At 37.9% G+C, this 26,321-nt stretch overlaps 1 protein-coding gene across 1 annotated transcript in view; it reads right to left on the bottom strand.

The window, feature by feature from the left end:
* IMPG1 (interphotoreceptor matrix proteoglycan 1) overlaps nucleotides 1–26,321 on the bottom strand; it is a 126,839-nt gene that overhangs the window by 81,711 nt on the left and 18,807 nt on the right. The window contains 5 exon segments of the mRNA XM_021693551.1: nucleotides 5,232–5,311; nucleotides 5,915–5,979; nucleotides 9,763–9,791; nucleotides 10,059–10,225; nucleotides 20,310–20,543. Coding sequence (XP_021549226.1) covers nucleotides 5,232–5,311; nucleotides 5,915–5,979; nucleotides 9,763–9,791; nucleotides 10,059–10,225; nucleotides 20,310–20,543 — 575 coding nt within the window.

Here is a 26,321-nt window from a genome sequence, read left to right as displayed (position 1 = left end):
ATTGATATTGTCTCAAGAAGTGTATTATGAAGGCTCAAGTGCTTTTAGAATTGAAATCCTATTAACTAGAAGTGTCCTCTGAATTTCATTGAGAGACAAAGTACCAAAACTCCAATAAGTTAACTGTTTAGAATCCTTGAGAACACTGCAATTTTATGACTATGTGCTCTTCATGAAAGCATTTACACATATAGACACACCCATAATTCATATACACTGGCAGAGCATCACTGGGATCATGCCACATTCTTGTGTAACTTTATGAATACTCTTTGATGAGGATCGGATTACCCAAAATAACCCAAGGATGCTGAGATATTAATACAATCTTTTTTAGAGAAGACTCTAGACTTGTTTAATGAGACCATTTGTGCCTAAACTTCACATTGAAACTAGTTAGTAAGCACTGTCAGGTCAAGAGAGGGTTTGAAATATCTCTCAGAAGGAATGGCGTATTTGGGCCACCTTTGGTAGCATGTGACTTAGAAGAGAAGCACTCCTCTGAGAAGCTGGATTTGGCCTCTGATCACAAGGGGGCCAGGGGTCATCCTTCTTGCCGTCTGGACTGGGAATAGGCAGGAGTCTCACTGTTCTGAATTCACCTGGGCTCCCAGGGTACAGAGCAAGCCTAGAGCTGGGTTTCAAACTTGGGGTTTGACAGATTTTCAATACTGGGTAGCCAGATGATCATGAAGTCTGAACAGCTTTCTTGAAAGAGTAAAAAACATGTCTGTAGAAAACGAAATGTCTTTGGTAATGTACATATTCTCTTATTAGTGAAATTAGAGCTGTGGAGGCTGAAAGAGACCAACCAATGGAAAATGACATGAGGGACAAATCTCATGTGGGTGGTAGTCAATGTAGTTAGTTTCTCCTCATTTCTTATCACAAGGTCCTCTCTTCCATGGGACAGCAGCATAGCCTCTAACCTTAATAGGGCACACAGAGGATGTAGATTCACACTTGCCAGACTACTGATGTTCGTTTAATAAAAAGATTTCATTCATTCATTCATTGAAGTAACACACATTAAGCATTTATATGGGTATAGAACAGTGCTAGGACATATGGGAAGTTAAAAGAAAAATATGGCACATGGTATTATCCTCTAGAAGCTTACCATTTCACTAGGCATATTTAAAGTTCACACGAGACATTTAAATAAATTCTTTAGATGTATTAGTGAGAAGTCTTCTAATTTATCCTTAGTTACTGGATTACTTTTCCATGCTTCTCACCCATCATCCTCAGTAATACTCTATTACCTATGGAGTAAAAATCCAAACTTTTTTCCTGATGTGAAGGCTCTCTCCAGTCTGATCCCAATCTGCTTGAACAATTTTATTTATTTTTTATTTTTTATACATTTTTTTCATTAAAATTTGTGTTTTTGTTTTATTAAACTACTGAGTAGGCCCAGGTAGTATATCCTATTTTTTAAAAGTTTTTATTTTAATTCCAGTTAGTTAAATTATACCGTTATATTAGTTTCAGGTGTACAATATAGTGATTCAACACTACCATACATCCCCCTGTGCTCATCATGACAAGTTCACTCCTTAATCCCCATCACCTATTTCACCCATCCCCCAACCCACCTCCCCTCTGGTAACCATCAGTTTGTTCTCTATAGTTCAGAGTCTGTTTCTTGGTTTCTCTCTCTTTCTCTCTCTTCCCCCCACCGCCATGTTCATCTGTTTCATTTCTTAAATTCCACATGTGAGTGAAATCATATGGTATTTGTCTTTCTCTGACTGACTTATTTAGCTTAGCATTATGCTCTCTAGCTCCACCCACATTCTTGCAAATGGCAAGATTTCATTCTTTTTGATGGCTGAGTAATATTCCATTGCATACATATACACCACATCTTCTTTACCCATTCATCAGCTGATAGATATTTGGGCTGTTTCCATAATTTGGCTATTGTAAATAATGCTGCTATAAACATAGGGGTGCATGTATCAATTTGAATTAGTGTTTTTGTATTGTTTGGATAAATACCTAATAGTGCAATTACTGGATTGGAGGGTAATTCTATTTTTAACTTTTTGAGGAACCTCCATATTGTTCTCCAGAGTCCATCAGTTTGCATTCCCACCAATAGTGCAAGAGGGTTCCTTTTTCTTCACGTCCTTGCCAACACCTATTATTTCTTGTGCTTTTGATTTTACCCATTCTGACAGGTGTGAGGTGATATCTCATTGTAGCTTTGATTTGCATTTCCCTGATGATGAGTGATGATGAGCATCTTTTCAGATGTCTGTTGGCCATCTGTATGTCTTCTTTGGAAAAATGTCTGTTCATGTCTTCTGCCCTTTTTTAAATTGGATTATTTGTTTCTTGGGTGTTGAGTTTTACAAGTTCTTTATATATTCTGGATACTAACCTTTTATCAGATATGCCATTGACAAATATCTTCTCCCATTCCGTAGGCTGCCTTTTAGTTTTATTGATTGTTTTTTCCACTATGTAGAAGCTTTTTATTTTGATGTAGTCCCAATAGTTTATTTTTGCTTTTATTTCCCTTGCCTCAGGAGATATATCTAGAAATAAGTTGCTATGGCTGATGTCAAAGAGGTTACTGCCTGTATTCCCTTCTAGGATTTTTATGGTTTCCTGTCTCACATTTAGGTCTTTAATACATTTTGAATTTATTTTTGTGTATGGTATAATAAAGTGGTCCAATTTCTTTCTTTTGCATGTTGCTGTCCAGTTTTCCCAATACTGTTTGTTGAAGAGACTGTCATTTTCCCATTGGATATTCTCTCCTGCTTTGTTGAAGATTTGTTGACCATATAGTTGTGGGTTTATTTTTGGGTTTTCAATTCGGTTTTATTGATCTATATGTCTATTTTTTGTGCCAGTACCATACTGTTTTGATTACTACAGCTTTGTAATATAACTTGAAGTCCAGAATTGTGATGCCTCCAGCTTTGCTCTTCTTTTTCAAGATAGCTTTGGCTATTTGGGGTCTTTTGTGTTTCCATACTATTTTTAAGATTCTTTGTTCTAGCTCTGTGAAAAATCCTATCAGTATTTTGATAGGGATTGCATTAAATGTGTAAATTGCTTTGGGTAGTATAGACATTTTAACAATATTTATTCTTCCAATCCATGAGCAAGGAATGCCTTTCCATTTCTTTGTATCATCTTCAGTTTCTTTCATCAGTGTTTTATAGTTTTCAGAGTACAGGTTTTTCACCTCTTTGGTTAGGTTTATTCCTAGATATCTTATTTTTTTTTTTTGGTGCAATTATAAATGGAATTGTTGTTGCTTGAACAATTGTAGTTCATGTCATTTCTCCCTGCATTGACTACCAGATAGCTTGTTCACTGTTGATGAGATATCACATCGCTTGTGCTAATTTCCTGACTGGAGGCCCTCCTCACTGCTCCCCATGCTCACCTCCAGCACTAAAACATGGGAACACACATATACATACTTTTTTTACTTCTTACTAATATTTTATGGTTCATTTAAAATAATACTTTCTCTGATCAATTAGGGCAGAAATCTTTGCCTTCTCTAAACTCCTGGAGCAATGAATAATATTTGAATTTCTCATTTAATACCTATGCCATACTCACCTACAGTCTTTTTATATGCTAATCTTGTCACCCCGCATATAATCTCCTGAATCCAGTATGATTCTCACACTTCATTAAACCTCCCAAAGTTAAAAAAAAAAGGGGCCACTTATGCACAAAACTCTCTATGAATATACATGACTGGGGGTTACGTGCTTTGCAACCTGTTCTGGTCTATCATTTTGTTCCATTCTATACATCTGCCATCTTCAAGTATAGCATTTAGATTATTTTGTACTTATTTTGCATTATAAATTTCTTGAAGGCAGGAACCGTGTCTTATTCATCTTAGGATCTTTGGCACATACCCCAATGTCTGGCACATGAGAGGATTTTAGTAAAATGTTGGCGAATGAAAGAATAAGTGAAAGATGCAGGTGGAAAAAGGATAAGAGGAGGATGTGAATATGAAATGAAATGTTCAGGGGATATTTACTGCAGAAGGGGGGACCTATATTAGATTTTGAAGAATATGGGACACAAGTATTGTGGGAAAAGAGAAGGCAAACTAGAATTGTCTTTGAAATTTTATAGTAAATACATTTAATCTCAATAATTTTTTCCAACAGCACTTTTCACTGTTCATGGAATAGTATTTTTGAGAAAAATGGAAATTTGAATTCTTTGTTCAAACCAACAGTTCCAGCAAATCCATAGCCATCTGGCCTACAGGCCAGATAGAATGGCCAGCGGGTTTCTCATCCCTGAATTTTCATGTAGAGCTGGTGAGACTGAACTTCTTGGCCTTCTCGTCCTCACTGCCTGGGCTTTGACCCGTGCCTTGCGGCTAGGTTCCCAGGAGAGGAAAGGCTAGTGAAGTCTCACAGACCACAGGGAAGTTAGGTCTGGTTGCAGTGGCAGCGTAAGGATGAGAAGATCTGGGCTCAGATGTGTTACCCCCGTACTCCTGCTCCCTTCTGAACTTGCTGCCCACCTCGTGCTGCCCCAGCCCTGTCACTCCCGAGTAAAGAGGACAGTTTCCCTGCTTCAGCATCAAATGTCTGGCTCAAAGATTTTGGAACGGTTAAAATGTCCCCCTTTTTTGATAGCCGACATTAAATGCTGTAACATATCCTCCTCTCCTTCATGCCTTTTCACACAAAGAGAGCAGTGTAGCCAGTGTTCCTCTTTGCCTGAGAACACTGATTTTATTTTTCCCCATTTGACATGCAGGATTTCAATCATTTTGATATTTGTCTGACCTATTCATGCTGGCCATGCCTGAAAGCAAAACTTTTACCCTTACTGTCAGCATGAGAATACACTTTAGTGGAGAAGCAGCTTGACTGATTGATTGATAGGCTTTATTCATTCATTTATTCTAGTGCTTGGTGAGTACCTGCTGTAGATGAGGTTCTCTTAGGTACTGGGGAAAAAGGGCCCCTGCAGTCCTGGAGTTTATAATTAAGTTGCTTCTTGCAATTCCTCCCACCTTATTCTAGTTTTCAATCTATTTTTCCCTCAGTCCCTAGAGGAAGGAATAATCCCGAATAGAACAAAGTCACTGACTCTTAATTGGAGTGATAAAAATGCAGCACTAGTAATACTAAATGGCCAATTCACCCATTCTCTTTTCTTGTGTTACTAATAAAACAAAACCAGGCATGTGAAGAGCTAGATTGACTCTCAGAACTTCTTACTATTGTAGGCTTCTTGGTGTCACTGAAGAGTGTGACATCCAGAGTGAGAGGGAAGGGTCCAACGGAGACATTGGCAACATCTGTGGAAATTAAAAACATTACAGGCACAAAAATGAGATTGGAGAAGTTTACATTAGAACAAGGTCAAAATTTCATATACTTTTTCTGTCATTCTGGAATTTACAGATGTGGGGTGCCTTCTTACCTCATTTTTTTTAAGATCACATAAATATGTTCTTGAGAAAAATATAACTCATACTTTTGATCCTAGTTGAATTCTCCATTCTTCTGTTCTAGGTGCTATCCTAGTTTGGGGCCATCCTAAATATGTTATAGTTAAATGGTTTTGCCAATGAGATCTGCTTAATTTTTCCATTTGTGAATATATAAAGGGTGCAAGACAGATATTTATCTTCAATTTATTTGTTTGAAAATATTGGTAATGATTGTCTCCAAGTTGAAGGATAATGGGTGATTTGGCTTTACCTTTATTCTTTTCTAGATTTTCAAGTTTTATACAATGCATTTAAATTATTTTATAAAGTTAAAAATATCAGTTAGCTTTGAGAAAGTATATTATAAATTTTGTCAACTTCAATTAAGGATTGCTTTTTAAATAATATACTTTCATGATCATTTGAATTAAGGTTCAGGAGCAGGTGAATGAGGAGATCTAAGCTTACCTGTAGAAAACACAGGGGTCTCCCCAGGCTCTCCGAATGTCTCCGCTGTAGATATTTCATCTTTTCTATCACCACAGCAGAAAAGAAAGAAGAGGTGGTTAAAAGGAGCTTGATAACAATAGGGGAAATGCACTTACTTTTCCTATACTCAATAGACCTAAAAATTAGAGAAAAACCCTTTAAAACTGGGTTTGCCTATTTCTTTCATTATAGAAGTAACCTTCAAATATATTTTCATTGAAGAAAAATTCAAACAACTCCTGCAAATGGTTATGTTTGACTCTAGGGTTTTCCGTAAGCATCTTTCATGTGGTCCTCGGGAGCATTTTCACCATAAGCAAAACTGGTCTTTGGGGCTTGATGTTTTATAGTCCCATTGTGTTTGCACTGTGTCCTTGACATCAAAGATAATTGCATGACATGATCTATGACTGAATGTTCTTGCTAAAATCTCAGATCCTCAAACCTGCAAATCCAGAAAGTCCTTAAGTTTATTTACTAAAGTAACTCTTGTGGTTATAGTAATAGGAGAGAGGGAGATTTCTGGATAATGCAGGTGTATTAAATCCCTATTCTGGACACAACCATTGTCTGCAGGAGTTATGGGTGGGTTTGCAGTGGCAGTCTGGAAGATATCTAAGGGCAAATCCAAGGGCATGGTTGTACAGCTGTCTGTTATAACACTGGCCCATTCTAGCAAGCTTTATATAGAAAGGAGTAGCAATAGTGATATCGTTTGAAGCTCACTGAAAGATTTGTTACTATAAGCTATTAGGTCTTATTAGCTTGTGTCTGTATTAGTACAATTTAGTCATAGTTGACCAATATATTTGATCCAGTTTTCTGTGATTCACGATGATGGGAAGACCAAAGGGAATGGCTAGGTGCTCTGTGTTGTAAGGTCATCTAGATTGGCTATAGACAATGGGACCATCTACACACATATTTCTAACACATGCAATTTTCCCAAAGTCCTAATAGAGGTAATATACAAAATATCCATTGGCCTGGCATGGGCTCTGACCAATCAGAATAGATGTAAACATGGAGGACTATATTGGTGCACACAGGCTAAACATAAATTCAGACTGTTTCAGAATTAGGTATTCTTGTTTGTTTCTACTGGTATTATGCTATATACTTAAGAAATAGTTTTTATGGATATCATATTTATAAAGATCTCATATCAAACATTAGAGCATTTGTGATTTAGACAATTTTCCTTTTTTCTTTTACTTTTTAGAACTTTGTTCATGGTACGATCTCTTTCCTCCTATTATAACTTTGGTATCCTTGTTTTACATTGCTGTAAAAAAGAAAACAACCAAAAGGAATAGTTATTAAAGTGCTGGCTATGGCATTAGTTACAAGTCAACAGCCCACTTTGTGCAGGATCCTTTGTCAGATGCTATTTCCTCATCCTTTGCCACTGGGTGTGATTCTGCCACGACAGTGGCAATCTAGACCATCACTTGGAAGCTATAATTTGGGAAGCTGGGACACTGGGTTCTTTCACTAGTTTTTATTTTAAAGTCATTTGAAACTGGCAGATTTATGGGCTACTCAGGTGAGAAAATTTTCTGTTTTCTCTTCCTAGAAAGGTTTGAAATAACAGGCCTGCCTTTCTGCCTGCCTTCCTTCCTTCCCAACTTGGTAATCATAGTTAATGTAAAATGTTTGTCTCTTGCTCCTTAGCAATTCTTTCTAGCAATGTTGGTAGACACAGGAGTGGATGGGATGGCTCTATTTCTTTCTCTTTCTGTCTTGGGTTAGCTGTTTCCTGTAATTTTTAATGTTTTTCTATCAAGTCTTGGTACATTCTGTTGGATTTTTTCTTATGGATGGATGGCCTCTGCTTTGCTTTCTTTTTCTTTTTTTGAAAATGGAGAAATAAGTATCATCCTATAGTTAAATCAGAGGAGTGAATATCTCTGTGTCTTGTGAACAAAGTTAATACTCTAGTACTAAGATTTTCCTCAATCACATTATTTCTTCTCATAACAACATTTTAAAATTTCTAAAGAGTGGTTTGGTAGATGTATCAATTAACAAAAATATATGAGGATTTTGCTCAGGTCTGTGGTGGTGGGTGGAGAGATATGAAAGGGTTCCCGCTCTTGAGGAGTTTAAACTCTTACAAGAAAATAGGGTAAAGCGAGGAAGTGTTACATAAAAATGTAAGTGCCAAAAAGAGTACAAAGTTCAAAGCAGGAAAACATTGCTGCAGGCTCAAGTAGGCTGTTAAGACATCATGGGATCCAGGTGGGACTCCACTAGGAGTGTGAAGTAGAGTAGGATTTGGATAGGTAACGTAGAAAAGGCAGGTTTTTCTGGGCAAGAGGGAAAGGCTAGGGGTCAGAGTCCAGGATGAGGAAGGTGTGGTCTGTGTGCAGTGAGGAATGGCATGGTGGCAACAGTGGGATCATGGGTAATGGATGCAAAGTTGGAAAGGTCAGGGGGTGAAAGGTCTTAATTGATGAGTTTGGCCTCTGCTCTGCCTCATTGAAGGTCCTGGCAGGACACAGATGGCTCACTCATTGTGGGGTAATTTGAGCAAAGTTTAAAAAAGGAATTACTTACTAAGTTGTGGGAAGAGTATAAGAGCAACCACAAGGTCAAGTGCAGTACCCCAGGGCTGGTAACAGTGGGGTGCTCAAACTACCCTTAGTCCAGTTACCATGAACCAGAGACAGAAAAGGATCTGTGGAAAGGCTGCTTGACAGGAGCTGAGATGAAGTTGAAGGAGGACAACAGCATTTGAAGACTTTGCAAGTTGAGGGTGAGGGGAGGTGAGAAATTCACTCACCTCATTCTCTCCTCTCTCTCTGATCTCCTGCTCCCCACTGGCTGGCCCTACCTAGGAGTCAGGGCAAAGGATGCACGTGACTCTATCCTTACCAATCAGCCTTCTGTACACAGAACATGAGGGGAACAGTGGGCAGAGGATATTCAGAAGGGTAAGAGGAAGATGTAGGACTCTTTTGAAAGTCATTGAACAGGGCTCAATGTAAGAAATTTTTCAGACTTATTAATCCAGCAGCAGTTATGCAAGTTAAGGAGGGGAAGAGGTTAGAGGCAGGGAAATCCATTAGGAAGATCAGATTTGACATTCTTCACAGTGTAAATTAGTAAGGTCTTGGAAGAAGCTGTTGGCAAAGGGAATAGAAATGAAGGAACAAATGTGAAAAGCATTATAAAGAATTGTCAGTAATTCATACAATACCAAATTTGTGTCTCTCCTAGTATTATCTTCAGAATTAGATTTCTAAATGTTATAAAATGTATGTAATTTGTGTTTACAGTTTGCCTCTCTACTTTAATCATTTTACCTAATTACTTTTCCTTGCCTTTTTCTCATTTTGATTTTCTTGTTTGATATTCAGTTCTTGTTGAGAGTATAGCTCAGTGCTTCGGTAATTTAGTTTGAGAAATACTAATGCTTTACAGAATACCAAATGAGAGTTCAAAATGCAGGTTGCTCTCTGATTGTATTAGTATTTTCCTGATGTAACTAACAGTTTACCATAAATTCTAAAAATCAAACTATTTAAAAAAATTGTTCTATATCTTATAACTGAAAATACACATTAGATACTTAACACATAGTAATGAATCCATTTTATCTGCAAACATAGTGCCAACATCTATCTCAGTCTTTAGGGTCTATCCATTTCCCCTTTATATACTCATTTATCTTTAGCGCAGTATATGCATAATTTGTCTGTCAGAATAACCTACACAGATCTCAGTGCTGACATAATATCATAAAGGTACAATAGCTCAGTCTCACTCCATTATATGATCTTTCAAAAGTCAAAAGCATGCTGCACTCTATTTTGGGTACTTACCTCTCAGGGAAGTGTCTCAGTTTTATTCTCTGCAGAAAGATAAAAAGTAATTTTATCAGGAGAAAATGTCAACTGAAGAGCTAAAGTCTATTTTCATCCCCTTTTCCCTTTAACTTCACTTCAACCAGCCTGTACAATGCTATTTTGCAAAAATAAAATTCTTGTTGGCCTTATCAGATATCTCTAAGCATTTCTTCAACTAACTCTTATGCAGTGGAAACCAACTGAAAAGGGGCAGGGGCTGGAGGCCTGGGAGCTATTTGGACGGTGTTCCAACATACAGCGTTTAGGCTCACCTGCTGAAGAAGATCCAGGTGCTCCTGGGAATTGCTGAAATTTCTTCCAATGTCAAAGAGGCAGAAAGTCTCCTGCTGGCAGAGGCTGACCCAGTCCTGGTATTCCCTTGGGTCAGGGATGCGATCCAGAAAGATCCGATATGCTTCCCACACTGCTTCCTGACACACTGCAATACAGCACAGTTAGGAGCAGAAAATGGCCACATCCTAAGATGATTCCTGTTTCCCCGCCCAAGCATAATCTTAGAACATGTAGTGCTCTTTTATGGCTTATGTGGACACATTCATTTATAGTGCACAGAAATTAATTCATTTAACAAATACATATTGAACACTTCTATGTGTTACAGAGAAAAATAAAAGAAGGAGGATTAGGAAATATGAGAGAGAGAGAGGCTGTAGTTTAAAATAGGGCAGTTGAGGAAGGCTTCACTATAGGGTGACTTTTGAGCAATATGGAAAAGGCCTCAAGGCTGGAGAATGCTCTGAACATTGATGGAACAGCAAAGAGCTCTGTCAGTGTGACCAGGGCAAGGACAACAGTAAAAGAGGATGAAGACAGAAAGATGTGGTGAGGGGAACAGAGACCGTGTAGGGCCTTGTGGACCAATAATCTTCAAACTGGGGCATAGGTACCCGGCTGTATTTAAAGACTTTTCAAGGGATAAAGAGACACACAGACAATTTAAAGAGAATCAATATCTAGGTCTCATTTTTCCTCTCATGCTTTCCTAAAATCCATCCACCTGAGGACACACGTTTCCTTTTCCCCGTTCCCTTTGGCCTGCATCCTTCCCCCATTCATCCCTCCCTAATCTTACTGCAGCACATGCCTCTAGGTTGCCACACAAAGGGACCATGTCAAATAGTATTGTTGAGGTTAAGAAACCAAGTGAACTCAGTTGAGGGGTAACACTTGTTTTTGCAGCAGGGTGGTTTCTGATTCATTGCTTTCAACACATTAGAAGAATGGCCAACAGACACATGAAAAAGTGCTCAACATCGCTTGGCGTCAGGGAAATATAAATCAAAACCTCAATGACATACCACCTCACACGAGTCAGAATGGCTAAAATTAACAAGTCAGGAAACGACAGATGTTGGCGAAGATGCGGAGAAAGGGGAACCCTCCTACACTGTTGGTGGGAATGCAAGCTGGTGCAGCCACTCTGGAAAACAGTATGGAGGTTCCTCAAAAAGTTGAAAATAGAGCTACCATATGACCCAGCAATTGCACTACTGCGTATTTACCACAAAGATACAAATGTAGTGATCCAAAGGGGTACATGCACCCCAATGTTTATAGGAGTGTCCACTATAGCCAAACTACGGAAAGAGCCAAGATGTCCATCGACAGATGAATGGATAAAGAAGATGTGGTGTATATATACAATGGAATATTATGCAGCTATCAAAAAATGAGATCTTGCCATTTGCAACAACATGGATGGAACTAGAGGGTATTATGCTAAGTGAAATAAGTCAATCAGAGAAAAACAAGTATCATATGATCTCACTGATATGAAGAATTTGAGAAACAAGACAGAGATCATAGGGGAAGGGAGGGAAAAATGAAACAAGATGAAACCAGAGAGGGAGACAAACCATAAGAGACTCTTAATCTCAGGAACAAACTGAGGGTTGCTAGAGGGGAAGGGGGTGGGAGGGATGGAGTGGCTGGGTGATGGACACTGGGGAGCTATATGGTGAGTGCTGTGAATTGTGTAAGACTGATGAACCACAGACCTGTACCCCTGAAACAAATAATACATTATATGTTAATAAAACACACACACACACACAACCCCTGCCCCAAAAACACATTAGAAGAAGTCCTAATGGAGTTGACAGCTGACAAATCATTAAAAATAATGACAGATCATGATGTTATTGTTAGCATATAATGCCAAATCTACTTAAAGAATAAAGATATTACTATAACTGGGTGTTATATGCAAACAATGAATCATGGAACACTACATCAAAAACTAATTATGTAATGTATGGTGATCAACATAATAAAAAAAAAGATATTACTGTAACAAAACTCCCATCTGTTTCCATCTACTTATTTACATTTAAGTTTTCTCAGCATTTAAGGGAAACTAAGTAAAAAAATAGGGATAAAACTGACGCTAAATCCTGTCTCATTTTGGCAACACATAATATGGATAATAAGTAATGGTACATGAACTAATATGAGGAACAACATCAGAGCAACTCCATGAATCCAGAGGCTGAAGCTAATGAAAGTTAAGGTACAGGCCCTTCATTTAAACTGGTCTCTTCCAAAGTCTTTTTCCTAAATTTGTATTTATAAATGTTCGTACCCACAAAACCTGTATTTGATCTTATATCTGTCAATAGAAATTTACTTAAATTTTTTGTTAAATTTATCTATTTGTTTTCATCAATTATATATTAAAAGTAATTATAAATGCAACTGAATCCAGAAGAAATTTCTTTGTACACATAAAGCCTATAGTAACAGGAAATAAATAAAATCTGTAATTTAAATTTATATACATATTTTTGTTACTGAGAAGTATGTAAGAGTAACCACTAACAGACTTTCAAGCATAAAATAAATTACATTAAGATAAGGCTGTGAAGTGGGAAGTGGAGTGGAAATGTGGTTGTACGAAGAAAAAGGATCCCTGTGGCATTTCTTACTGTTGAGAAGAGTACATGAAAGCATGTACTATGGAGTATTTGATGGTAACTATTAAGTAGCTATGGCAGATTCTACTGGATGCAAACGAATGCTCTAATTTTTGTTTTATTTTCATTATCGATATTTACAACTCACCAAAAGTTGCATCTTATCTAATTATTTAAACTTATGATGAAAAACTTTAGATATTAACTGAAAAGCATGCAAATGGGTACATAGTTTAAAAATTATTTTAGAGTATTAAGTGAGGGTAAAAAGTTAGATAACATCTGTCACAAGCAATTATAATATGTTGATTTTTACCTCAGGAGGAATGGGGAGCAATTGGAGGCTTTAGGGCAGAAGCTGACATCATCTGACTTTCTAAAGAAACTCTGCCTGCCTGCTGAGAAAAGGGGTTGGGGGAAGGAACAAGGTGAGAGAAGACCAGTTTGGAGACTCTTACTCCTATGCTTTATCCCCCACTCACTCCCCATTTTTATATGTCTGGATTTTTCTTAACTTTTTGTTTTAAGAGGCAAAGAGAATTCCAGACCAATAGAAGCTCAGGTTATTTACCATCAGCCACCTCACCAGAACCCATAAAGCCAGGAGCGGGTGCCGTCCCCTCCGCCTCAAATGTGTCATCGAATTTTCCACACCTGGGAAAGTAACAGGGGTCAGCACACCTGGATAGCAAGTGAATAGCCTCACCGGGAGAACCCACTTTTGTGAATGTTATCTTTTACCTGCCAAGCAAGGACCAGAGGGTTGTAATGCCTTTTCCAATACCAACAATCATGCAGTCTTTGGATCTTCATGTCTACTCAAGGGTCTACACACAATGCAAGAAGGAAACAACATTTGAATATCTTGAGACTTTCCCAAATCTTAAGAGTTGTGTGTCCAGTCTAAGTGAACCAGTTGCCCTTGCTATTTTTCTCATCTACTTACTCCACACTCTTTTTCGGGGTGTTATTTTGACCTTCCATCTCTCCCCAATGCAATAAAACTGTTAATTAATTCAAAACACATTTAAGTGCCAGAGATACAGCATTGATATGTATATAAAATCAAGTAGTGCTGCCTTTGAGGTTTTAGTGTTGGTGACTTTCACTGATAATATCTGTGTGTGAAACATCTGGGAGAACATAATGTGATAATCCATCTATTTACCAATTCAACGTACCCTCAGGCATGTTGCTTTTGGTCTCAGATTAAATCTTCCTTTTATTTCAGTCCAATTTAAGCTTATTTTTGGTGCCTGCATCTTCCTAGCTCTGCTCCTTTCTCTGCTGCCCTTTCTTCTACTTCAGAGACATAGAACACCCTCACCCCCATTAATATCTCCTTTCGCAAAGGCTCAGAGAACTTTCTCCCTGAAGCACAAATGTCTGAAGCAGCTTAAAGAATTATTTCCCAGAGAGGAGAGATCACAGCCAACACCACAGAAATACAAACAATTATAAGAGAATATTATGAAAAATTATCTGCCAACAAATTGGGCAATCTGAAAGAAATGAATAAATTCCTAGAAACATATAAACTACCAAATACAGGAAAAAATAGAAAACTTGAACAGAACAATAACCAGCAAAGAAATTGAATCAGCAATAAAAAAATCTCCCAACAAAGTCCAGGGCCAGAGGCTTCCCAGGGGAATTCTACCAAACATTTAAGGAAGAATTAATAGCTATTCTTCTCAAACTGTTCCAAAAAGTAGAAATGGAAGTACACTTCTAAACTCATTCTGTGAGGACAGCATTACTTTGATTCCAAGACCAGACGAAGACCACACTAAAAAAGAACTACAGGCCAAAAATCCCTGATGAACATGGATTAAAATATTCTCAACAAAATCTAGCAAATTGCATCCAACAGTTCATTAAAAGAATCATTCACCATGATCAAGTGGGATGTATTTCTGGGTTGCAAAGGTGGTTCAATATTCGCAAATCAATCAATGTGATACACCACATTATAAAAGAAAGGATAAGAACCATATGATCCTCTCAATAGATGCAGAAAAAGCATTTGACAAAGTATAACATCCAATCTTAATAAAAACCTTCAACAAAGTAGGGATAGAGGGAACATACCTCAACATCATAAAGGCCATATACAAAAGACCCACAGCTAATATCCTTAACCAGGAAAAACTGAGAGCTTTTCCTCTACAGTCAGGAACTAGATAGGGATGTCCACTCTCACCATTACCATTACTGGAAGTCCTAGCCTTAGCAATCAGACAACAAAAAGAAAGAAAAGGCATCCTAGCAATCAGACAACAAAAAGAAAGAAAAGGCATCCTAGCAATCAGACAACAAAAAGAAAAGGCACCCAAATAGGCAAGGAAAAAGTCAAACTTTCACTATTTGCAGATGATCTGTAGAAAACTCAAAAGATTCTACTAAAAATTTGCTAGAACTCATACATGAATTCAGTAAAGACACAGGATACAAAATCAACGTATAGAAGTCTGTTGTATTTCTATACACCAATAATGCAGCAGTAGAAAGAGAAAGCAAGGAATTGATTCCATATAATTGTACCAAAACCCATAAGATATTTAGGAATAAACCTAAACAAAGAGGTAAAAGATCTGTACTCTGAAAACTACAAAATACTAATGAAAGAAATTGAAGATGACACAAAGAAATGGAAAAACATCCCATGCTCATGTACAGGAATAACAAAGATTGTTAAAATGTCTGTACTACCCAAGCAATCTACACATTTAGTACAATCCCTATCAAAATACTAACAGCATTTTTCACAGAGCTAGAACAAATAATCCTAAAATGTCTATGGAACCACAAAAGATCCTGAATAGCCAAAGCAATACTGACAAAGAAAAGGAAAGCTGGAAGCATCACAATTCTGGACTTCTATATTACAAAGCTGTAGTGATCAAGACAGTATGGTACTGGCACAAAAACACACATATATCAATGGAACAGAATAGAAAACCCAGCAATAAACCCACAACTATATGATCAACTAATCTTGACAAAGCAGGAGAGAATATCCAATGGAAAAAGGACAGTCTCTTCAACAAATGGTGCAGGGAAAACTGGACAGCAACATGTAAAAGGATGAAACTGAACCACTTTATTATACCATACACAAAAATAAATTCAAAATGTATTAAAGACCTAAATGTGAGACAGAAAACCAGCAAAATCCTAGAGGAGGACAAAGGTAGTAACCTCTTTGGCATTGGCCAGAGCAACTTCTTAGTAGATATGTCTCCTGAGGCAAGGGAAACAAAAGCATAAAAGGAACTATTGGGGTTTCATCAAGATAAAAAGCTTCTGCACAGCAAAGGAAACAGTAGACAAAACTAAAGGCAGAATGGGAGAAGATATTTGAAATGACATATCTGATAAAGGGTTAGTATCCAAAATATATAAAGAACTTATAAAACTCAACACTCAACAACCAAAAAACAAATAATCCAATTTAAAAATGGTTAGAAGACATGAATAGACATTCTTCCAAAGAAGACCTATGGATGACTAATAGACACATGAAAAGATGCTCAACATCACTCATCATCAGGGAAATGCAAATCAAACTTACAATGATATATCATCTCACACATGTCAGAATGGCTAAAATGAACAACACATGTTGGTGAGGATGTGGAGAAAGGGGGGAACCCTCTTGCACTGTTGGTGGGAATGCAAACTGGTACAGCCACTCTGGAGAACAGTATGGAGAGTCCTCAAAAAGTTAAAAATAGAACTACCGTATCACAATTGCACTACTAGATATTTACCCAAAGGGTACAAAAACACAGATTTGAAGGGGTACATGCATCCTGATGTTTATAGAAGTATTATCAACAATAGCCAAACTATGGAGAGAGCCTAAAGGTCCAATGACTGATGAATGGATAAAGAAGATATGGTACATACATATAATGTAATATTACTCAGCCATCAAAAAGAACGAAATCTTGCCATTTGCAATGATGTGGATGGAGCTAGATTGTATTACGCTAAGTAAAATAAGTCAGTCAGAGAAAGACAAATACCATATGATTTCACTCATGTGTGGAATTTAAGAAATGAAACAGATGAACATAGGGGGGAAAAGAGAGAGAGGCAAACTATAAGACAGACTCTTAACTATAAAGAACAAACTGAGGGTTGTTGAGGGAGGTGGTGAGGGGGATGGGTTAAATGGGTGATGGGTATTAAGGAGGGCACTTGTGTTGAGCACAGGTTGTTATATATAAGTGATGAATCACTAAATTCTGCTCCTGAAACTAATATTACACTACATGTTAACTAACTGGAATTTAACTAAAAACTTGAAACTTAAAAAAAAAAAGAATTATTTCTCTGGGGCATTGTCATTTATAGGGATTAAAATGTTAATGATGAAACAGGGACCAGTAGTTTTTCTTTAGACATTTTGAGGAGCAGGTTCTTTTGGTGACTGCTCTGATGTCATTTTTCTGACCTCCTGGAGGCTTAGCACAGAGCAGGAGGTATAGAATCTTTCTGTGATTGGGAGAACCAGAGCACCAGCCCATGTCCCACCAGGAGAGATACCCCATCCTTACCAAGGGGCATCAAAAGAACCCTTGAAAGTTGAAGCATCAAAGGATCTGAGGGCTGGGAGCAGTCTGAGAACTTCTGAAAGCTGGATTTTTCTAACCCTTTAACTTACCTGTTATCTAACTTACAGCACCATCCTTCCCTAAATCTACCAGGAGAGATTTCCACAGGGATTCTAGGGAAATCCAGAACCTTGCCTCTTCAGTCTTCCCACAGTTGCTGGGCAATGCCTGAAATCTGACCACAGTCTTAATCTTTCTGCTGAAAGCTACACTGTAGGCTCTTTGGCAATGTGGGAAGAACCCCAGGGAACATGTATCCTGGAGGTTAGGCATGCCCTGGGATAGTCATTCATGTTTGTAAGGATTAGGTTAGACCACTGGTATGTAAAAAGCCTGCCACCGTGTTGGGCACGCATTAGATGGAGAGATGACACACTGAAGTAGGAGTCAGAATGTTGTGTTCTAACCCTGCTCTGCCACAGTGGCCCTGACTGAGCATGTCACCTCACTTTTTTAATCTCTGTCATGGGGATGTTGGCTATATGTTCTCTAGACCAGTGCTTCTAGAACTTTAGAGTACAAATGGATTACCTGGGGATCTTATTAAAATACAGATTCTGTGAGTAGATATGGTGGGGTGAAAGTAGGTCTGCATTTCTAACAAGCTGCCAGATGCTGGTGATGCTGCTGGTCTATGGACAACACATAGAGAAGCAAGAACTAGGATACCCTCTATCTTAAACTTTCTCTAAGGCATACATTAATGTGAAAGAAAAATCTAGCTTTTGATATTGAGGTTGGGACAGAGGCGGAGGGAGAGAGAAGAAGAAGGAGGAGGGGGAGGGGGAGGGAAAGAGAGGGAGATAAAGAGAGGGGTGGGAGGTTTGAAGGGAGTTTGCCTGGGTAGGAGCACATGGTTCCCCTGGGAGACTACCAGAAACAAAACTTGCCTGTCTTGAATTTGTGCTTTGGGATGAGTGTGTTTATGAGTCTACCATGAAGCTCAGACCATTTTCATTTGTGTTGCTTTAAGCATTGGAAAAAGAAATATCTCACTATTCCATTTGATTTGATGAATGTGGAAGCTTTCTCTCCTAAGTTTGAAAGATGTCAAAAGATAATTTTGTAAAAGCAGCAACAAAAATAATAAGTATGTTACCCTGTCAAAGGAGCACCACTTTGTAGCTAGGTCTTATTTCTTGTTTCTTTGTGAACCAATTTGTTAGACTTAAGAAACCCATGCTGATGAATAGTAAAATTTCATATCACCCAGGGGCAGCCATAAAGATAATGGACTGTTGTTGCCGTGGGGAGAAAAACAGTGGTTTGTTTCATCCAGGAAAGCAAGAATGAAAAAGGCAAACCTAATCAAGAATAAAGAATAAAATACAGAGTTATAAATTTGGTTGCAGCAATAAATAGTCTATTTTATAAATACCTGCAATGAATCCTATTTGTGAATATCATGAAGAATTAGAAGTTAAAGCAGTTGTGCTCATATTCAATGTGATGCATATGTTATATATTTCACTTCCATTCATGAACAAATAACATGAAATTTACCAGTATCATTATCTGATCAATGTGTAGCCACATTCAAAATGAATAATTTACACATTATTATCTTTTCTTTGCATTTCCAATGGCCTCTTTGCCTCCTGTATCCATCAATAAGCATTTATTCAGAAACTGCTATGCAGAAGTGCTATGCTAGGACCTCAGAATAATAATATAGTGTGCTTGATTTTCAATGATTAGAGTTCTCCTTCTGACTGTGATCCAGTACTTGTCATTTCTCTGTAGGTGTGGCTTCTGTCAGAAAGCAAATGTCTCTTCCATATAAAATCAGACATATGAAGAACATAAGGCTTGATATTTTTGAGACTGTTAGTTATGCCTCCAAAACCCAGCAAAAACGCCCCAGACTAACTCAACCTTTGTACATTTTACAGATGTAGATACTCAAGTACTTTGTAGGATGTTGGTATCATGAAAGGGGTTCTCTGCTGCCATAATTTGCAATACATCACAGGCTAGAATGGAACCAGCACATTCTAGTTAATGGGCTTAAAATAGAGCAGGTTGACCATATTTTTGGAATGGAAACAAATATCGTATGTGATGAAGGTGGACCTCAGCAAACCCCCTCACTTTCACATGTAAGATGAATTGAGTTTAGGCTTCAGCTAGCTAAGATATTTTGCATTATTTGGAGCAACCTGGGGGGATTTAATAGTATCTACTAAAGATTCTTTTTTGTTTTGTTTTGTTTTCATTTAAAGAAGCCATGGCGACTTTTTCATCTATAGTAAGTGAATGACAAGGATAGCCACTGATGGCTGTGGTGTGACTGAACTCCATAATGATTTCTGAGAAGGCCACAAGAATCCTGTTATGCTGTCTTGGGGTGAAAACTGCACTATAACTCTGCTGGAAATCACAGTAATTGTGTTGTAAATCCTGTTAACACCCCTGCATTATATCTTGGTAACCACTGTTAATTTGTAACTCCTCTGCACTTGGGTGTGCCTCCAGGTTTCCAAACCTCAGAACTTTTTGCTGGATCAGCAATAAACAACTTAAACTTAACAAGAAGGGAGAAAGGATCTGGATTGTAATGTTGCTTTTGAAAAATGAAATCTTAAGTGATAAATCAACTTGCTCAGATTCCTGACGTTGCAATCATTCTGTGCTTCTTACTCATAATAATAACATTAAAATTCAATATTGGGCTTTGGCAAAAATAAAACAAAGAGGTAATACCCAGATGCCAAGGCCTTCTGGTGACTTGTTAAATGCCTTAATCATTCTATGGTGCACAGGACATTATTTTAAACATAAGAGGAGATATCTACCATAGTTTTGAATGTTTACTATTCACCACTCTCAGATTAGTTGACTTATTTATATAACCCTTGTGACTAAATGAGAGATTCTGGAAATTTGGGGCTAACGAAAATGTATGGATAAGTGAAAGGGAAGGGATAAAAGGAATGAGAGGCTAAACAGGTTCCATCTCTTTCCTTACCTCTCAATCTATAATAAGCTTGAAGACTGGCTAAAATCTGTTTCATGGATTCCTGTGGACAGACTTTAACACCAGTTGGGAAAAATGTTGACCTTTTTGTTCGACGCTTGGCCACATCGAATATCCGTTTCATGGTTGACACTTTGTACATTTTTGAAGTACTTTCAGATGTTTCGATTCTTGGGGCATTGTCTAAGTCTTTCGATTCAGAATGGTATATTTTAATGGAGAGATCTGTAAAAGAAAGATTGATTTCCTGGTGAATATATACATTGATATATGTGAAATATATGATAAATGAATGGAATAAACTAAAAGTTATAATCCTCTGATTTATTCAAGTTCTACTTTGGTGCAACTGCCAAATTTCAGTGACGAGGCATTTTCAGAAATAAGGGAATAGCATAATGAGTTGATCAAGTGTATTTTTTTTTTTTAAAAAACCAACATCTCAAATCATCTTGCCTTTAGGAACTGCCAAATATTGAAACCATTTTCCACACATCTCTAAAAATCACTCCCCACTTAGCACTCAAGACTCCCGAGAGATGCCTCTTTTGATAGACATTATAATTCAAGTGGGGAATGATAGCACATTGTGGTACCCAGAGGTGCACTCTGGATGAGGAAGTGGAGTGTTTCTAGAAACCCAGGGGGAAATGCAACAAAACAACCTTCCTGCCTATTAGTGGCAGCCCTAGGATTTCTGTATGGCGGGGCTCAGAGGGTGGCACAGTGAAAGTGAGTTGGGGCAAGAACATGTGTTAGAGTTGACTTTACAAAGCAAGTAGGATATTTTATGGAGGGAGGTGAGAGGAAAAATGAAGGGGAGTATGAAGAGATCAGGTTGGCAGAGGATTTCACTCCTTGAGCCATTTCATCCTGCTGGCACTGCTGTATCTGTTAGGGTTAGGTCTAGACTTCATTTTTAACTCTCTGGACCTTTCATAACAATAACTTACATCATTGAACATTTCTTTACTTTGAATTTTTTCATGTGTGTTATATTATTTCACAAAAACTCTGCTATATTCATGAAACAGATATTTTTCTCGGTTTACCACATGGTAGGGTACTGAGATTTGGAGGTGTCAGAGCCTGTTAACAGTGGTCAGATCTTGATTCCTCCTCTCCCACTCCACCTCTTCCCTTTTATCTGTCTTCCATTTAAGAAAACAACAACTGATGAACAGTTGGGACCACTCACTATGGCCCCTTGAGACCCTAAGCATGTGGCTTACTGAGACTTATATTCCCACTTTACTAAAGAAGGGCCTCAAACTCTAATCTTCTGGCACAGACAAGGGAATCAAGCAGAAATCTAAGTAGGGTAGCTGTGGAGCAACTCAAATCTTGCCACAAAGCATAAAAGTCCCTCCTTCATTACAGGGGGTGGACCGAGTCCTGTAGGAATACCTATTCTCTGGCATTTTGAGGAGTCTTAGAATACTCTGTCAGTCTTGACAGTGATAAATTCTTAGCACTCTCCAGGAAGAAAGGGAGCATATGGATTAATTTGCTCATCCAGCTACACATCAAACCAATAAATCATAATCTCTGAATGGAATGCAGCATCAGCAACTTTTGAAGGTCCCTAGGTGATTCCAATATGCATGCAGGCTTGGGGAACCTCTGTTTTATGGATCTGTAAGGGCACTTCAGGTGAAGAGTAAAGACAACCCGTCTCAAAATGGAACAAAAAGGAAGTTATCACATGGAAAGGAAAGCTAACAGTAAGGAATGCCTGGTGAAAACAGAACTCTAACTCTGCCTTTCTGCCATTCTCTTCATTTCCTTTTTCAGTCCCCTCATGTGGTGACTTTATCTGTAGGCTGGCTTCCACCAAATTAAACTTGCTTGCCCTTGTTCATTTTGAAAAATAACCTTTCCCTAAAGTATGGCTGACTTACGTCATGTGTCTGGACCAATACCAGTTGCTAAGGAATACACCAATGCTGCTGGTTTGAGTTGAATGATTACAGAGCAGGGGACTAGAATTACCCTGAGTGGTTCATTCTAACTGTGGAGGTGGTCAATTTTCCCTAAGTTAGGCTGGCTGCATGGCAGACTGAAAGGTGCGCACTGAACAATGGCAAGTGCAAGAAGGGGATAGGAGCTGAGTGTACAGCCATTAGTGCCCACTGCAGCTAGTAAAATGGGAATTTTAGTTTAGGAATGTTAATTTTTAATAACCTTTCAAACACTCACAGATTTCAGTGTAAGTCATAGAAGAAGTGTTTGTAACATTTCAATTGCCACTAAGAATGGAAGAAAAAATGTGCATCACTAAATAATTTTAGGCCTATCCAGTATGGTAAGCACAGACCATACTTTGGGAAACTGTGCTCCTCATACATCCTGTACTTTTCCATTCTTCTCACAGTGCCTATTGCAATGCTGGTCCTGCTCTCTACTTTGTCACCCCCCACAATATTCTGCCCTTTGGGGTTGGTCCTGTTCTTACTTTTTTTATGTTATGGTCTAGTAGAACTCTCTGAATAACTTGCTTTGGGAATAGTATTTACTCCACCCTGGCTCTGGGAAGAGTGTCCCTGTCTTGGCATTGTTCCTTTAGATTCTTCTGGATCTTAACACTTCGCTCTTTTCCAGGCTTGCTCACATAGATCTACTTGATCTGGGCCTTTGGACTTCATTCTACCGTGATAGGAATTGAAGGAGGTGAAAAAATTACAGATTTGCTCCATGTCCCAGAATCCCATGAGCTCTGACCTGTTCTCTTTTTCCTACTAGGATCAATCTTCCCTATTCTCCACATGTCAAGTACGCATAACTGGTGGTCAACAATGAGGGTGAATTAGGGTGAAGTGAGATTTGGTTTGCTTGGGATATCCTGGTTTATTGCAGCTATCCCTTCATTCTCAAATGTATCCCTGTTTGGAAAATGAATTATATGGTCACTGAATTTTTAATATCTCCTTGCTGAGGTAGATCCATGGCAAATATTCTACAAATGGTTGTCTGCCTCATCTAGGAAGCACCTCATTCCATTTCTGAAATCTCTATCTAGTAATTCTTCCTTTGAGATGAAAATTATTTTCTAGTAGCTTCCACACATTAGTCCTATTTCTGCCCTCTGGAATAGCAAAGACCAAGTTCACAGTTCCTCCTATTTTCCCTATGTTAGGCATTTCTCTACTTTAGGTTAACCATCTTCCATCTTTCTCTGGTGTCCTTTTTCACATGAGTATCAGACACCTCAGCTTGTGTTCCTCTAAATTACACAGAGACAACCACAGGGGATTGCCTGTGATGATACTAATCACTTGGTCATGTTTCAGAATCTTCTGCCTGTATCCTGATTCCAAGTCATCACTAGAAAAGAAGTAGGCAAAGTCTTTGAGAACAGGGACTAAAGGTTACCGGGGTCCAAAAATATTTATAGAACAAGCCACACTTATGCTTACAAAGTCTGTCTTTCCCAAGTATTTCAAATCAAATCCCCAAATTTAAAGAATTGAAACATGGAATGTTATAGATTTCAATGAGGTAAAAAGAGCTAATATTTATTGGAGCTAATGAAAGCACTCTTTGGTAAAGCAGTTAGATCACATTAGATACTGTCCTCCAGAATCCTTTGATTCTCTGGATGCATTTTTATGTGTTTGATATTTTTACTTTATATAAGTATTTAGAAAGAGTAGGTAAAAGTTTAATGAGAATGAATTGATAGTGGAATGACCTGCTATAAAAAGGGACCATATTTAATAGAAGATTAGAAAATCTTTTGAGGCAGAAAATACTTGACAAAACATGAGTATAACCTGTATGATGATGAATTGGCTGCCATCAACAACTATTTCTGGGTGAAGTTCAAAGTTACAAAGAGAAAGAAGGGCAAAGTCATTTCAGAAAAAAACAAACAAAAAAACCCTGTATCTTTTCCAGAGTACAAGAATATTAGAAAAATTTAGTTAATTATAGTATGCATTTGGAAAAAATAAATGCAATTGTACTATATTATATTGTAGATTAATCACCAGGAAAACAATCCTAAGCCAATAGTTTTGGGAAATAGTCATATCATTAAACAAGGAAAAGAGAAAAATGGAAATTAATACATTTGCATATTCAGAACTTCTAAATATAGATAAGAGACAGCTAATATTCATTGCTTACTTTCTAAATTTAAATATGTTCATTATTGGCGAAAGAAAAATGTAGTAGCAACCGAAATCATATGTTGCTCAACTAGTCAAAATGTTTTAATAGCACTAGTGGTGCACAGGGCCCTGGCTCTGTGACTCACCAGCTATAAAACTTGGAAGTACTTGACCTGACTGTGCTTGAGTAACCCCCCTGTAAAATGGTGAATGATAGTGCCTCTCTTACAGGGTTTCTGTGATATTAGTAAATGAGTTACCACTTGGGCAGCACTTAAAACACTGTTGCATACAGGGTAAGTGCTCAGTAAAAACTCCTTTATCCAACTGTCCATGCATTTCACTTCCTGGTATCACTCTTCCTTTTTTTTTTTTTTTCACTCTTCCTTCTTTACGTGCTCTTTCACGACACTTCTTAGTCCTAAGACAAGACTATGCGTGTCCCCGAAGTCTTCCTGTGCTTCCATGCTTTAGTGCTCATCTCGTGCTTGTCTGTGCCTTCTTACTAGACGGCTGTTCTTTTCCTTCTTCCTTCATGGGGCAGTTTCTAAGCTTTCTTTCCTTCTCTACTAAGCTTTCTCAGACCCCACACTCAGAATTCATTCATTGCTCCCTGGTGTTGTTTTAGTGTGGCTCAGATCTCTACTGATTTACTGATATATCAGTGTTCATTAAATGTCTACTATGTTCCAGCCCAGGATGGCATATAGTGGTAAATTAGATGAACCAATGTCATGGAATTTGTGTTGTTGTGCTTGCTTGAAGAGTGATTTGTTGTAAATATGTTTTCCCCTTTAGGCTGAAAATACCTTTGTATTTGCAAAACCTAGACTTTTAGACTTCAAAAACCTGAGTATTGTGATCTTGTCCTCTCCCTAATTCACCTTGGTGCTTACCTAGTACAGGGTTCGGACAGGACACATATGCAGTACATATTCATCAAGTGAATTCATGAAAAATTCATGTGGAACTAGTAATGAGTCTTTTATAATATATGTATGAATTAGATTCATTAAAGAAACCCATTATGCCATAAAAATTAGTTTCCTATGTCCTGTCCACCTATATTATTGCAACCTCCTTTTTAAATTTCTTCTCTCTGCTATAGGGTCTAATATCAGAGGCTATGGACACAGTCATCTTATTAAAGATAATATCCCAAGTGAGAAGACAAAAAATTCCTTTGTGAATGAAAACCAAAAGAACAGAAAGGAGATGGGTATGCATAAAGTATATTTTAGTAAAGTCAGCATTCCTAGATACTTTCAATTTATCCAAGAGTAAATAAATAAATAATAAATGGAACCAATTAAAATCATGGATATCAATGGGAAAGAATATTAATATTGCCTAGCTCTTTAGGATGACAAGTCCTCAATTCCCTTGCCCCTCAATTATTGTAATTGAGATAAAACCATAGCCATGTTAAATTCAGCCCTCTTCCTACTCCTCACTTGCACCCTTGTAGTTGAACATGGATGGAGAAAAACAACCATTTGGACTCACTTTCAATGTATAATCCTTAACTAGTATCACACTAAGTTTCCTTGGTCCATTGACCATTGAGTTTCTCACTCACCGGGAGCACTACATACAACTTTTCTCAGATTTCCTGCACTTCTTGCCAATTCTCACTTTCAGCTGATGACCTTGTTCCACATTTTATTAAGAATAAGAGGAGCAAGAAGAGAACTTTATCAGTGTTCAGCACTGCATCTGCTCACTGACTGCATCTGTGTTTATATACTCTACTTTCCCTCCTGTGACTACTTGATGAGCAGTCCGCTCCTATTCAAGGCCAATTCCTTTACTTATGCCCTGGATCCCACCTTTTTTCTTTTCTTTTTCTTTCTTTCTTTCTTTCTTTCTTTCTTTCTTTCTTTCTTTCTTT

This window comes from Neomonachus schauinslandi, chromosome 8, assembly GCF_002201575.2.
Source record: "Neomonachus schauinslandi chromosome 8, ASM220157v2, whole genome shotgun sequence".
Taxonomy (NCBI): Eukaryota; Metazoa; Chordata; class Mammalia; order Carnivora; family Phocidae; genus Neomonachus; species Neomonachus schauinslandi.
Note: the sequence above shows the minus strand (reverse complement) of the source record. Positions and strands in the feature narration are given on the sequence as shown.